Below are 13,689 nucleotides of genomic sequence, written 5' to 3'. Positions count from 1 at the left end.
CTATTGGCTACCAGGCTTTCTTCATGTCTGCTCCTGCTGTTGTGGACCCTGCTTTTCAAGAAGAACCAGAGTCAACCTTCCTTTGGGAATGTAAATGAATTTTTTGTTGCAATAAAATGAGTTGTTTGCTACAGTACACTCTCATGCATAGACACCTAGAACTGGCATTGTGACGGCCTGAGGTCCTTTCTCTCAGATTCTAAAACTTCCCCTTAAAAATTCCATCACTGAAGCGGGTTAGGGGCCACCCAAACTGTTGGGGTGCAAGATCTTCTTGAATGAATTCACCCAGACTGTCTCCAAATCAGGCAAAGGCATTCATTGAGGGGAACACAACACAGCAAGCCAACTTCTCCAGCCCTTCAGGGAGATGGGTCTTTAAGGGGGACACCCTCCAATTAAGGAAGATGCTCTCTAGCCAGGAGAGGCTAAGGATTGTACAGAGTTAAGCCTTCAGCGGGCAAGGAGATTAGGTGAGCAGAGTGAGGTGGGCAAGGGGGTGAGGAGATGGCATAACCATGGACAGTTACTCAGAGTTTTGAACATCATGCCTATTTCAATGTTAAACCCTGGGGGGAAAGATGGAAGGGCCCACTTAGTTCTCAGACTTCATAGGCCAGCCTACTTGAATTTCATCTTCTCCTAAAGTGACTTTAAGGGCTCCTTGAGAAAATGAGCTTCTCATTGGCCATTCTATTTGAATCTCAACCTTTCCCCCCAAATTCATTTGGGAAAAAGGCAAAGGTCATGCAGTCCTCATCAGTCCCTCCTCAAACAGTGAGGACTCAAATGCGTTTAGAGACATGGACAGAGGTCTCATCTTCAGGAACTGCCTCAGACTGACAAGGGATACAGGACTGTCCCTGCCTCACTGATTCCCAGGAGTAGGTTAACTGCATGCCACTGTAGGTCATATCCAGGAGATGATGGGTAGGTGTGCTCAAGAATCCTTCCACAAGGCCTTCTGAACTTTGTTTGAGGTTACCCTGCAGGACACAAATGTGGTTAAAAGGTTTAACAGGCAAGATCAGAACATCAAAAGTAACAAAACAAAGAGAAAAGTAGGGGAGGAAGGGAGTCAGGAGTGGCAAAAGGAGAGTTAAAAACCAGGAACTCCAGCTTGATGATACAAAGGGGAACTGCATCCATTGGGCCTTTCCCAGGATGTCTGCAACTCGATCTCATCCTGCTTTGAATTACTGACATAAACACAGCATGATGTGCTAACAAGAGGACAGGCTCCCCATTTATGACTGAACAAGAGGGGCTGGAAATCTGTGGCATCTTCCATGTTGACTCCTCCTAGGTTTCTATACTTTTGTCTATTAACTTTCAAATCAAGCCATATAATTTTCATTCTCCACCTTTCTTCTTGAAATAAACTTTCTGACACTTCTGGACATGCTTAAACCACCTGAAGCTGGCACAAGGGTACACAGAATAACTATCCAAGGACAGGAGGGGCTTGTATGTCCCCTGTTTGTCCCCAAACATTTTGAACTGTCTTCCACATTTTCCATCAAGCCTTTATATTTCTAAATCTCTCAAACCCATTACTCAGACTACTCAACTTTACATTTCAACCATATTCCAGAGTGAACCTACTGTTGTTAAATCAATGTCTTATTAAAACCTTACTTCCACAAACTATAGGATTAATTTCAACCCATGAGGTTGTCTTCATTAATCCACATAAACCTGCACTGTCCATTCCTAGTCCCAAGACAGGAAGAAGTTTGTGGGAAAAATACCAGCCTTGGGTGATCTAGATGAATTGTTTGCAAGCTTGGGGAGGGGGGTGATCAGGATAAGGAGCTACCAAATCTTATATTTGCATCTTATTATAGTAACTCAGACATGCCCCAGTATCAATCTATTATTTAACAGATTTACTATTATGTGTACAAAACTTCCTGATTATACAAATTTGATGTAAAAAAATAGGAACTTTCCCTAACTTCATGTCAATTCCAGGCATCATATACGTGGCCAACTGCATTGGGTCAGATTTAAAGTCAGCCAGGCTGGATATTCATATTGGGCATATGAGTCAGGAAAGGGCTACCTCAGCTCATGCAAATGGTCATTCTCCCAGCCTTTCCCATGAGAATACCCTCTGCAGTTCATAGGTTTAAACCCCCATAGGATTTCTGGCACCATGAATAATTGGCACAATAGCATTCCTTGAGGATCTTACTTGGAGCCAGACTCAAGAATATCAGCTAACAGTCCCATAAGGTCTTAAATAGCAAGCTCCAATAACCAGAGCTTCAGGCGAGTTCAGCTCTCCAGGATCACATATCCTAGAGAGTAAGCATTGACTGTAATCTCCCATTGGTGACAATAAGGGATTCATCACAACATGATATAACAAACATAAGAGAAATCAGATTTCCCATTAAGATAACACAATATAGCTCAGAAGTTATTATCCTTCACAAACACAACTGCACTGAAATCCTATTCCATAAAACAAAAACAGAAGAGGTTCCTGATGTTAATCTCACACCCTACTAGGAGGATCTGGCCAGTTGATAACACATGGGGAATCACAGGGACCAAGGGGCTGCTCTGCCTGTCCACCCCATGACACTTTCTTCTGGACTGATGTAAAACACATGCCCCTGGAACTAATACAAAGGTTTACCAAGGTGGAAAAATATTGTGGAGTTGAAACCTGAAACAAACCCATTACCAATTAGGTGACTTCACTCTTGTTCAATGCATGAACCAGAATTTCCAAGTCACTTCCATATTAACATGTAGAAACCACAACTTTAAACCACCTTATAGACTTTTATAATATAAGAGAATTTTACAGTACAATTTAGTCATACAATGACACAAACAATAAACTTCAGATGACATCAATTACATTTCAAATGATCACATAAAAATTGATGAAAGGGGGGCTTACGAAGGGCAGAGGCTGTCTAGCTTCTTATCTCATACTGCCAGTTAGGTATTGCCTCAGGATCAGGGCAGCCAATGCCAGGCCCTTACCAGTAGTGAACTCCTCCCACTGTGGCAGAGAATGCCAGTGCCTCCCCTCCCCTTGCCCACAGCTGCAGATGATTCTGAGGCTGGTTGGGGTGGGCAGGAGGCTCAGAGCCCCAGGTGACACTCCCACACCCCACCCAGAAGTTCAGACTACATTGGTGACAATAAGAGATTCATCACAACATGATATAACAAACATAAGGGAAACCAGATTTCCCATTAAGATAAAACAAGATAGCTCAGAAGTTACTACTCTTCACTAACACAACTACAGGGTACTCAGAGGCACAGGTCAAGATTTATTATAGCACCAACAGGATTGGACAGATATTCTTACTGAGTCTGCAGGTTTGATGAGGATGAGACTGATACTTATATGCAGAAAGGTAGAAAGCATCCGTGAAAAGATCTTGATGGGATTAAAGAGGGGATTGGTTGCCAGGAGTAGTTCCTCAGCTATGTATGTCACTTTCATGACAGCGTGCTTGCCCAGGTTCTAGATAATGGACAATGCTCTCCTGCTTTCCCAGACACCAGTGGAGTGAAACAAGGCTATATGCTTGCCCCCCTGCTTTTTAGTATGATGTTTTCAGCCATGCTGTCAAATGCTTTCAGTGAGGATGAACACACACTCAAGGTCAGCTACCACACGAATGGTAAATTCTTCAATTTGAAAAGGCCAAGTCCAAAGTCAAGACCAAAGTGGAGGGAGTTTTGGTGCATGATGTTCTGTTTGCAGGTGATTATGCACTCAATGTAGACTCTGAAGCTGAGATGCGACAAAGTATGGATCAATTCCCTGCTGCTAGTGCTAATTTTGGCCTAATAATTAACACCAAAAAACACAGGTGCTCCATCAGCCACCACCGCACCCTCTATATGTGGAACCATCCGTTACAGCAAATGGAGAAGTTTTGAATGTTGTGGATAAGTTCACTTGCCTTGGTAGTATACGTTCCAGGGATGTACATAAGGATAATGAGGTTGACACGGACATTGCCAGAGCTAGCTCAGTGTCTGGGAGGCTCTGAAGCAAAGTATGAGAGAGGAGAGGTATTAGATTGACTACCAAACTGAAGGCCTACAGAGCAGTTGTGCTGACCTCATTGTTGTATGCCAATGATACCTAGACACTCTACCAGTGCCATGCCAGGAAACTGAATCTCTTCCATTTGAATGATCTTAGGAAAATTATGAAAATCTCTGGCAGGATAAGGTGCCAGACACTGAGGTCCTTACTCAAACTAAACTGCCAAGCATTCATCAGGATGACTGAAGCCTGATGGCTCTGGAGGAGGAAATCAAGCTGGTGGCTTTGCCCAGCCCTCTCTCAATCAAACCAAAGTCAACTGCAAGCCATGTCATCATCTTGATGCCATGGTCCTCTTTGAGAATGCAAACACAACTTGGGAGTGAGTAGCAGCTCCTCTGATCTCCTTCTCTGCCTCCTTGCCTGGGGTGCTCTGCCCAGGGGAAGGTACACTTAAACGTCCAAAAGCTGCCATTTTTCCTTTGGGTTCAGTGGCTAGATTTCTGGCTCAAACACCAAGTCATCTATCTGACACAAAGTGAGAATCTGAAAAGACCTTAGCCTAAAATGCCACTGCATCCTGGGCCATCTCCAGTCATCCTGATGAATATGCAGCCACTGACCCCAGATGGCTCTGGAGTAGAAAGTGAGGCTGGTGACCTTGCACAGCCGTCCCTCACTCAAATCAAAGTCATCTACTGGAGAGGGAAGTATGAGCACCAAGAGGTAAATAAAACACATTGTGAGAATGGAGGGGCTCCCAAACAACCACGTGGGAGGGGATGAGAAAAATATAAAGACCTTCTTCATTTACTACACAGATAGTCACTACTCAGATAGATTTATTGCCAAGAGAGACAAGAAGATTCAGACACTGACCCTAAATGCCTCCTGCCTACAATTCTCTACTCCTTCATTTCTCACTTCCCTCCAATACTCTTCTCTCTCTCCCCTTCTGGAGGAGATTTTCCTTTCCCTGGTTCCCTCCTTCACTCAACAGGAAAGGTCTGAACATCGACAGTAACAAAACAATGAGAAAAGGTGGGGGGGGGGGTGTCAGGAGTGGCAGCAGGAGAGTTAGAAAGTTGAAACCAGGATGCAGAGTGGAACAGCATCCATTGGGGCATTCCCAAAATGGCTGCAATTCAGTCTCATCCTGCTTTGAATTATTCATATAAACACAACATGATGTGTTAACAAGAGCACAGGCTCCCGCTTTATAACTGAACAAGAGAGGCTGGAAATCTGTGGCATCTTCCATTTTGATTCCTCCTAGCTTTCTATACTTTTGTCTATTAACTTTTCCACTAAGATACATAATTTTCATTCTCAACGTTTCTTCTTAAAGTAAGCTTCCTTGCACCTGTGGACATACTTAAACCACCTGAAATTGGCACAAGGGCACCCAGAACAATTATACAAAGACAAGAAGGGCTTGGATGTCCCCCATTTGTCCCCAGATCGTTTTACCTGTCTTTCATATTTTCCATCAAGCCTATATTTCTCTCAATCTTTCAAACTCACTACTTAGACTACCCAACTTTACATTTCAAACACATTCCAGACTGCACCTGCTGTTGTTAAATCAATGTCTTATTAAAAACCTACTTTCACAAACTATGGGATTGATTTCAACCCACAGGGATCTCTTCATTAATCCATGTAAACCTGCACTGCCTATTCCTAGTCCCAAGATAGGAAGAAGTCTTCTCAATAAGAAAAAATCTCCAGGGCTAAAAAGATTACAAGTGAATTCTACCAAACATTTAAAGAACATTTAATTCCAGTGCTATATAAACTCTTGGGAAAATAGGCAATAAGGGAGTCCTACCATGTTACATACTTGGTGTCTCTACCTAAATTAGGAGGAGCCAAAACAGAGAAAGGAAATCATAGAGCAATTTCCCTAATGAATATAGATACAAAAATTTTAAATAAAATATTAGCAAAGAGATAGCAGTAACCTCTCTCAAGGATAATTCACTATGACCAGGTAAAACACAAAAACAAAATTATACAATAAATTCATTAATGAATATGGATGCAAAAATCCAAAGTAAAATACTGGGTAAGAGATGACAATAACATATTACAAAGAGTATACATTGTGATCAAGTGGGATTCATTCCAGGAATGTAGTGATGGTTTAACATAAGTTAAACTATGAACTTAATTGATCATATCAATAGTAAAATTACAAAAAAAACATGATAACATCAGCAGATGCAGAAAAGTAATTGATGAAGTACAACACACATTGGTATTAACAAAAAAAAAAAAACAGCTTGCAAGTACAGGCATAAGTGGACGTCTGCTTAAATTGATAGGAAGCATTCACCACAACGCAATAGTAAGCATTATTTGTACTGGAGAAAAGCTAGAAGCCTTCCCAGCAGGATCAGGTGTGAGGCAAGGATGCCCACCATCACCAACATAATTCAATATTGGATTGGAAATCCTAGCTGTAGCAGGAAGAGCAGAGAAGAAATACAAGGAGTCAGAACAGGGAAAGACTTTGCAGATGATGTGAAGACACACTTGGAGAGAATCTGGAACTGGAAACAAAAATGAAATTGCACCTTTACAAATTTAAAATTAAACGTAATGAAATTGAAAAATAAAGTGAAAGGCCATCTCCCCTCCTGCAGGAAGCCTTTTCCTCCAACCTTGAGGGTCAGCGACTCCTCTCTGAGATTCTCTCCATTGGTTTTGCTCTCAATCTTGCGTGAACATGTGTTTGTATGGTGGCTTCCCCATGAGACAGTTATCTCCCTGTGGGCAGGGACTCTCTTTTGCTCCTTCCTTTCAATCCCCAGAGGGTGGCACAGTGCCTGGCACACAGTAGAGATCAATAAATATTTGTTGGCTGGTTGATTTGGGGGAATCAGATAGTCTTCGAACAAGGAAGGACCTTTGATCTCCTGTCCATTGCACAGAGGAAGAAATCAAGGCCCACAGAAAGCCAGGGACTGGGTCAAAGCTCAAACTGGGCCACCCAGCCTCGCCTTCCCAGAAACCCAGTCCACTCCCATGGATGCAGTGTAAGCCAGAAAGGGGAAGGAGTTTCTCCCTCTCCTGAGAGGGCAGGGGATTGGGTAACTTGAGGAAGAAAAGCCCTGACCACACCCTGTGCTGATGACTCTCTACTGAGCAGCTCATGGGTCCACCCTGTCACCAGCCATTGGGGTCACAATGGCCCCCACACTCTCTGCCCTGCTCTGCTTAGGTAAGTACTAGGAAGTGGGAGAGCCATGGTCTTTGGGAGGGAGACTCAAAATCACTGCATCAACCCCTACTCCTCCATTTTACAGAGCAGGACATAAAGGGCATACTCAGGACACTGACCCAGGTATTCTGATGTCTGGCTGTCCCCTCTGAATCCAGCCTCCAGGCAGGGGCTCTGGGTCCTCCTTCCCTTGTCCCTCATGGTTGGTCACAAGGATGTGGGTTCAGTCACTGGGGGCCCAGTCTAACCCAGACCCTCTCCTACAGGGCTATGTCTGAGCTGGAGGATCTGGGCACAAAAGCGTGAGTCTTTTCCCCAAATGTCTCCTGCCCCTGCTGCCTGCTCAGCACTGAGAGGTGCCCCAGCCAGGGGCAGTCAGGGGGAATGAAGATGGGGCTCTGGACAAATGGGATGATTCTGGGAGGGACCCTAAGGGTGAGACCTGGGGGGGCCAGGGGTTGAGGGGCCCCATGGGCTCTGATTCTCTGATTCTATTCCAGACACATTGCCCAGACCCACCCTCAGGGCTGAGCCAGGCTTGGTGATCCCTCACGGGCAGCCTGTGTCCCTCTGGTATAAAGGGCCCCCTGGGGCTGTTTGGTATGATCTGCTGAAGGAAGACTATTACCACATGAGAAGGTCTGCAGCTGGGAGGGAGGCCGAGTTCCCCATCTCTCCCGTGACAGCATACACTGCTGGGAGTTACCAATGTTTCTACCAGATCCAATCATCGCGGTCAGAGGCCAGTAAACCCCTGGTGCAGACTGTGACAGGTGAGAGGAGAGCCCCCACCCCTCTGCCCCAGCCAGGGCTGACTCTGGGTCCCTTGAAGCCAGAACAGGGAGAGGAGGATGGATGGGCTGCTGCTCTGCGACTCTCCCACCTCCAGCCTAGGCACAGGGAGGGGAGGAATGTCCCTTCTCTGACTCGAGACTCTCTTTCTCCTCCTCCCCCAGGCCTGTATTATTCACCCTCCGTCTCAGCCTTGCCCAGCTCTGAGGTGGCCTCAGGACACAATGTCACCCTCCTCTGTCACTCAGAAGTATTGTGTGACACGTATATCCTGTACAATGATGGAGACAGAAACACCCAAGGCAAGGCCCATTACCATGGAAGGGGAGCTCTGGCCAGCTTCTCCATGCCAGCTGTGACCACTGCCCTTATCAATGCAACAGCTTTCAGAGTGTCAGGCCCTATGAGTGGTCAGCCCCCAGTGACCCCCTGGTGCTCAGGGTCACAGGTGAGGGAGCAGCAGTCCCCTTTCTCCCCAGCCCCCTAACCCTCTAAGCTCCCTCACTGGCCCTGGGGCACCACCCCACCTGATCAGGGCCCTGGCCCAGGGGCCTCCAGGGACCAGGAGGGATAGGGAGAGGAGAAGGCTCAGAGGAAGGGGATGGAGAATCGAGGAGCCTGCTCAGAGAAGGCAGACAGTGAGGACACTCTTCCCTGGGCCCTTTCGACACCCTCACCATCTGCCACCCGTCTAGTTAGGTTGGTACCCCTAACAGACAGACAGTCTGCTTACTAGGTGTAAGTAAGGGGGTGGAGGAATCAGAATGGGAGCCAAGAAGACGCCAGAGCAGGCCTGAGGTGCAGAGAGTGGGGAAAGGAGAGGTTTAAGAAGCCCAAGCCCCTCACCCTTCTCCTCTCCCTAGAACAGGCACCTCCCCCAAATCCCAAGGGATCTCCAGACTCTGACACCCTCCACATTCAGGGAGTGACCAGTTACCCTCAGTACAAGGTCAGGGTCTCCCTCCCTTATTACCCTCTACTTCCTGTCTAGGCCAGGGCTGACTCTCCCCTTTCTCAGAAATAACCATGGCATGAGGAGGCTGGAGACAAGGCACTGGAGAGATGGGGAGCAGACATGAGCAGGGCTCCCCAATGCCTCTGCCTTCTCTCTCCTTCCCCAGCAGCCAATGCTGTCTCCCCCCAAACACATAGCCATAGCTGGGACTATGGGGGAGGGAAGCACTGTTGCCCCCAGCCCTGTCTACCCCAGGGATGAGGGAGGGGCACCCCCTGATACAACTCACTCCAACCCACTAAACTGGAAGCACCACAGTGACCCCCTCACCCTCACCTCTCCTCTACCTACACAGCCTCAGACAGTAGCAGAACCTCAGGGTCCTCGGAAGGAGGTGTGTCCCCCACTCACCCTGGGGGCCAACTGAGGACAGGCCTGTATCTCACCCCACACACAGATAGCTCCCTCAGGACAGGCCTGCATCCACACCCCTCACACTGGGGACTCCCTTAGGACAAGCTGTACCCCCTGCCTACAATTCTCCTCTCCTTCATTTCTCACTTCCCTCCAATACTGTGCTTTCTCTCCCCTTCTGGAGGACATTTTCATCTCCCTAGTTCCCTCCTTCCCTCCTCTCGGGACCACCCTCACACATCACCTGCCACCTGCTCTATCTGCACCTTGTCCACACCTGGCTGTCTTCAGGTCTTCTCTCAGTTAGGGGGAGCTCCCTGAGGGCAGGGACCTTTATCCAATGTAAGCACTAAATGCTTCTAGATACCAATCTTAATAGGATCCAGTTTATACAAACCCTTAAATGCTTCACAGTTATGACCTCAGAGGATCCTCACAACAGCCTGGCAGGTGGGAGCTGTTACTAACCCCATTGTCCAGAGGAGAAAACTGAGGCTGAGGGAGGGGAGGGGCCCAGCCCATGCTCACACACAGGGAGTGTGTGAGGTGGGATCTGAACTCAGCTCATCCTCACAAGCTTCATGCCCCAGCCCCTCCACCACACTGCAGGAGAGGGAGAAGGAGAAGAAGGAAGGGCCAAGTCCAGGAGCCAGGGAAGGGACCTGGGGCTCCCTCAGTGCCTCCCTCAGGCTTCTTTCCCAGGTCCTGCCCTCACCCCCCTTACTCAGCTCCCAGCCAGTGAGTGACCAGGAGCAGGGACTGGGATGGGGCACAGGAGCCTAGGGGTACAGTGGGGCAACCTCGGAACTGGGGTCTCCCTTGATGGGGCCTGAGATGGGACAGGGGTCTTGATGTTCTGTCACTGACTGTCTTTTCCCGTCCCAGATCCTGCTTCCCAGGATTACACTGTGGGCAACCTCCTGCGCCTGAGCCTGGCTGGGCTGCTTCTCTTCCTCCTGTGGGTCCTGCTGGCTGAAGCCTGGCAGTCGGACAGGAGCCTGAGCAGGAGCCTGAGCAGGAGCAGGAAACCCTGATACATGGGAAGGTAGGCCTGGGGTTCATGGAATGGGTACCTCCACAAGAGTCACTGAGGCCTGGACTGCTGCCCACCTGCAGAGAGAGGGAAGGGACCTGCCTTCCCGGCAACTTAAGCCTGGCCCAAGGTCATGGTGCCAGCCTCCCCCCCAAGCCCAGACTATCCTCCAGGTCAAAGGTGATGAAGCCCAAACCTTTCCCCATGGCCAAGCTGATGGTGTCAAGCCTTTCCCCAGGCAGAACCTGGTGGTGCCCAGCTATCCCCCAGGCCAAAGTTGATGATGCTCACCATTCTCCCAGGTCACCCCCCCTTACTCACTGCTCCTGCCCTGACCCCACATACACTCACTCACTCCTCCCCACCTCAGTCATTTCCTACCCTCCAAGCAGGGATCATCACTGCTCTCAGTAATGAAAGGAAAAATATTCCCCCAGAATCCTAAAGCACCTCAGGTGTCATAAGAAGCTGTGGGCTTTAGGACTTCCTCCATCAGTGGTCATTACTGTGTGTGTAGTGTTGTGTGTGTGTGTGTGTCTGTCTGTCTGTCTGTACATAGAAAAGACAGCAGGAGCCATCCCCCCTGGGCCTCCCTCTGCAGGCCTTGGGCCATCAGGTTCTCAGTGGACAGAAGCAACCCTTGCCTGCAAGAGGTCCACTGCTTTCTTCTCCTACACGTCCTCTCCCAAATAAGAATCCCCACATCCCAGGACAATCTTCCCCGAGACACCAGGGGTACAAACACTGTCCACTACCAGGCTTTCTTCATGCCTGCTCTTGTTGTTATACACCCTGCTTTGCTCCTCAGAGTTCCTGAGCCTACCACAGTCAACCTTACTTTGGGAATATAAATGAATTCTTTGTTGGAATAAAATGAGTTGTTTGCTACAAAACACACACCTGCAGAGAAACCTAGAACTGACTTTGTTATGAACTGAGGACTTTTCTCTCAGATTCTAAAAGTCCCCTTAGCCCATCACCACTGAAGGGAGCTAGGCGCCACTCAAACTGCTGGAGTGCAAGATCTTCTCCAATGAATTCGCCCAGACTATCTCCAAATCAGGCAAAGGCATTCACTGAGGGGCACACAACACACCAAACCAACTTCTCCAGCCCTTCAGGGAGATGGGTCTTTAAGGGGGACACCCTCCAATTAAGGAACACGCTCTCTAAGTAGGAGAGGCTAAGGATTGTACAGAGTTAAGCCTTCAGTGGGCAAGGAGATTAGGTGAGCAGAGTGAGGTGGGCAAGGGGGTGAGGAGACAGCATAACCATGGACAGTTATTCAGAGTTTTGAACATCATACCTATTCCATTGTACAACCTTGGGGGGAAAGATGGAAGAGCCCACTTAGTTCTCAGGCTTCATAGGCCAGCCTATTTGATTTTCATCTTCTCCTAAGGTGACTTTAAGGGGTCCTTGAGAAAATGAGCTTCTCATTCACCATTCTGTTTGAATCTCAACCTTTCCCCTCAAATTCATTTGGGGAAAAGGCAAAGGTCATGCAATCCTCATCAGTCCCTCCTCACACAGTGAGGACTCAAATGCGTTTAGAGACATGGACAGAGGTCTCATCTTTAGGAACTGCCTCAGGCTGACAAGGGATACACAACTGTCCCTGCCTCACTGGATCCTGGGGGAAGGTTAACTAGACACAAGTATAGGTAATGCCCAGGGTATGGTAGAGAATCCTTCTAACAAGGCCATTTCAAATTTGGTTGAGGTTAGCCTGGAAGACACAGATTTGGTTAGAAAGTTCACAGGCAAGGTCTGAACACCAAAAGTAACAAAACAATGAGAGAAGTGGGGAGGAGAGGAGTCAGCAGTGGCAACAGGAGAGTTTAAAACTTAAAACCAGGATACAGAGTGGAACAGCACCCATTAGGCCATTCCCAAGATGGCTGCAATTCAGTCTCACCCTACTTTGAATTATTGACATAAACAGAGCATGATGTGATAACAAGAGCACAGGCTCCCCCTTTATAACTGAACAAGAAGGGAAGGAAATCTGTGGCATCTTCCATTTTGATTCCTCCTAGCATTCTATACTTTTGTCTATTAACTTTCCAAGCAAGCTACATAATTTTCATTCTCAACCTTTCTTCTAAAAATAAACATCCTCACACCTCTGGACAGGCTTGAACCACCTGAAGCTGGAACGAGAGTACCCAGAACAACTACCCAAGGACAGAAGAGGCTGGATGTCCCCCATTTGTCCCCAAGTCTTTTCACTTGTCCTCCATATTTCTCATCAAATCTATATTCCTCTCAGTCATTCACACCCATTACTCAGGCTGCTCAACTTTACATTTCACAGTATTCCAGACTGAACCTACTGTTGTTAAATCAATGTCTTATTAAAACTTTACTTTCACAAGCTATAGGATTAATTTCAATCCACAGGACTCTCTTCATTGATCCACATAAACCTGCACTGCCTATTCCTAGTCCCAAGACAGGAAGAAGTTTGTGGGAAAAATACCAGACCATGCCCAGCCTTGGGTGACCTGGACAGATTGTTTGGAAGCTTGGGGGCTGATCAGGATAAGGAGCAAGGCCAAATAACTCAAATCTCATACTTGCTCCTTATTATAGTAATTCAGACATGTTCCAGTATCAATCTATTATTTTAAAAATTTAGTATTATGTTTACAAAACTTCGTGATTATGGAAATTTGATATAAAAAATACTAACTTTCCCTAACTTCATGTCAATTCCAGGCATCATTTTGATGGCCAATTGCAAAGGGCCAGGTTTAAAGTTAGTCAGGTTGGATATTCTTATTGGGAATATCAGTCAGGAAAGTCTTACTTCAGCTCATGCAAACAGTCAGTTTCCCAGTCTTTCCCATGAGAATACCCCATGCAGTTCATAGGTGTAAACCCACATCTGGTTTCTGGAACCACAGATCCTTGGCAAAATACTGTTCCTTGAGGATCTTACCTGGAATGAGACTCAAGAATGATACCAGCTAACAGTCCCATAAGGTCCTAAATAGCAAGTTCCAGTCACCAGAGCTTCAGGTGACTTCAGCTCTCTAGAATCACATATCCTAGACAGTCAGCATTGACTGTAATCTCACATTGGTGACAATAACAAATTCCCCACAACCTGATATAGCAAACATAAGGAAAATCAGATTTCCCATTAAGATAACACAAGATAGCCCAGAAGTTACTACTCTTCATTAACACAACTGTACTGAAATCCTGTTCCATAAAACAAAAGAGGTTCCCAG

The 13,689-nt window shown here is 47.0% G+C and overlaps 2 protein-coding genes across 5 annotated transcripts in view; both read left to right on the top strand.

Moving 5' to 3' along the window:
- The window catches only part of LOC140507332 (paired immunoglobulin-like receptor B), a 62,951-nt gene that overhangs the window by 7,442 nt on the left and 41,820 nt on the right, over window positions 1–13,689 (top strand). The window lies entirely within an intron of this gene.
- On the top strand, window positions 6,870–12,828 carry LOC140503471 (natural cytotoxicity triggering receptor 1-like). 4 transcript variants are annotated; one of them, XM_072607490.1, is made up of 6 exons: window positions 6,870–7,256; window positions 7,523–7,558; window positions 7,757–8,029; window positions 8,213–8,350; window positions 10,303–10,462; window positions 12,587–12,828. In XM_072607490.1, the coding sequence occupies exons 1-5, from the start codon at window positions 7,223–7,225 to the stop codon at window positions 10,449–10,451; spliced, it is 630 nt and encodes a 209-aa protein (XP_072463591.1). In that variant the 5' UTR covers window positions 6,870–7,222; the 3' UTR covers window positions 10,452–10,462; window positions 12,587–12,828. The 4 variants fall into 4 exon arrangements, with proteins under 4 accessions (XP_072463591.1, XP_072463592.1, XP_072463590.1 ...); XM_072607491.1 differs by lacking the exon at window positions 12,587–12,828 and adding an exon at window positions 11,010–12,575; XM_072607489.1 differs by lacking the exon at window positions 12,587–12,828 and having other exon boundaries at window positions 8,213–8,496; window positions 10,303–12,575.

This window comes from Notamacropus eugenii, chromosome 5 (assembly GCF_028372415.1).
Source record: "Notamacropus eugenii isolate mMacEug1 chromosome 5, mMacEug1.pri_v2, whole genome shotgun sequence".
Taxonomy (NCBI): Eukaryota; Metazoa; Chordata; class Mammalia; order Diprotodontia; family Macropodidae; genus Notamacropus; species Notamacropus eugenii.
This window is presented reverse-complemented; position numbering and strand designations above follow the sequence as displayed.

What these genes read in the sequence shown, in the direction of transcription:
- LOC140503471 (XM_072607489.1), top strand. Translation starts at nt 7,223, where the DNA reads ATGGCCCCCACACTCTCTGCCCTGCTCTGCTTAG. An exon ending in CTCTGCCCTGCTCTGCTTAG is followed by an intron (nt 7,257 to 7,522) that starts GTAAGTACTAGG and finishes CCTCTCCTACAG; the next exon opens with GGCTATGTCTGAGCTGGAGG. An exon ending in CCTGGTGCAGACTGTGACAG is followed by an intron (nt 8,030 to 8,212) that starts GTGAGAGGAGAG and finishes CTCCTCCCCCAG; the next exon opens with GCCTGTATTATTCACCCTCC.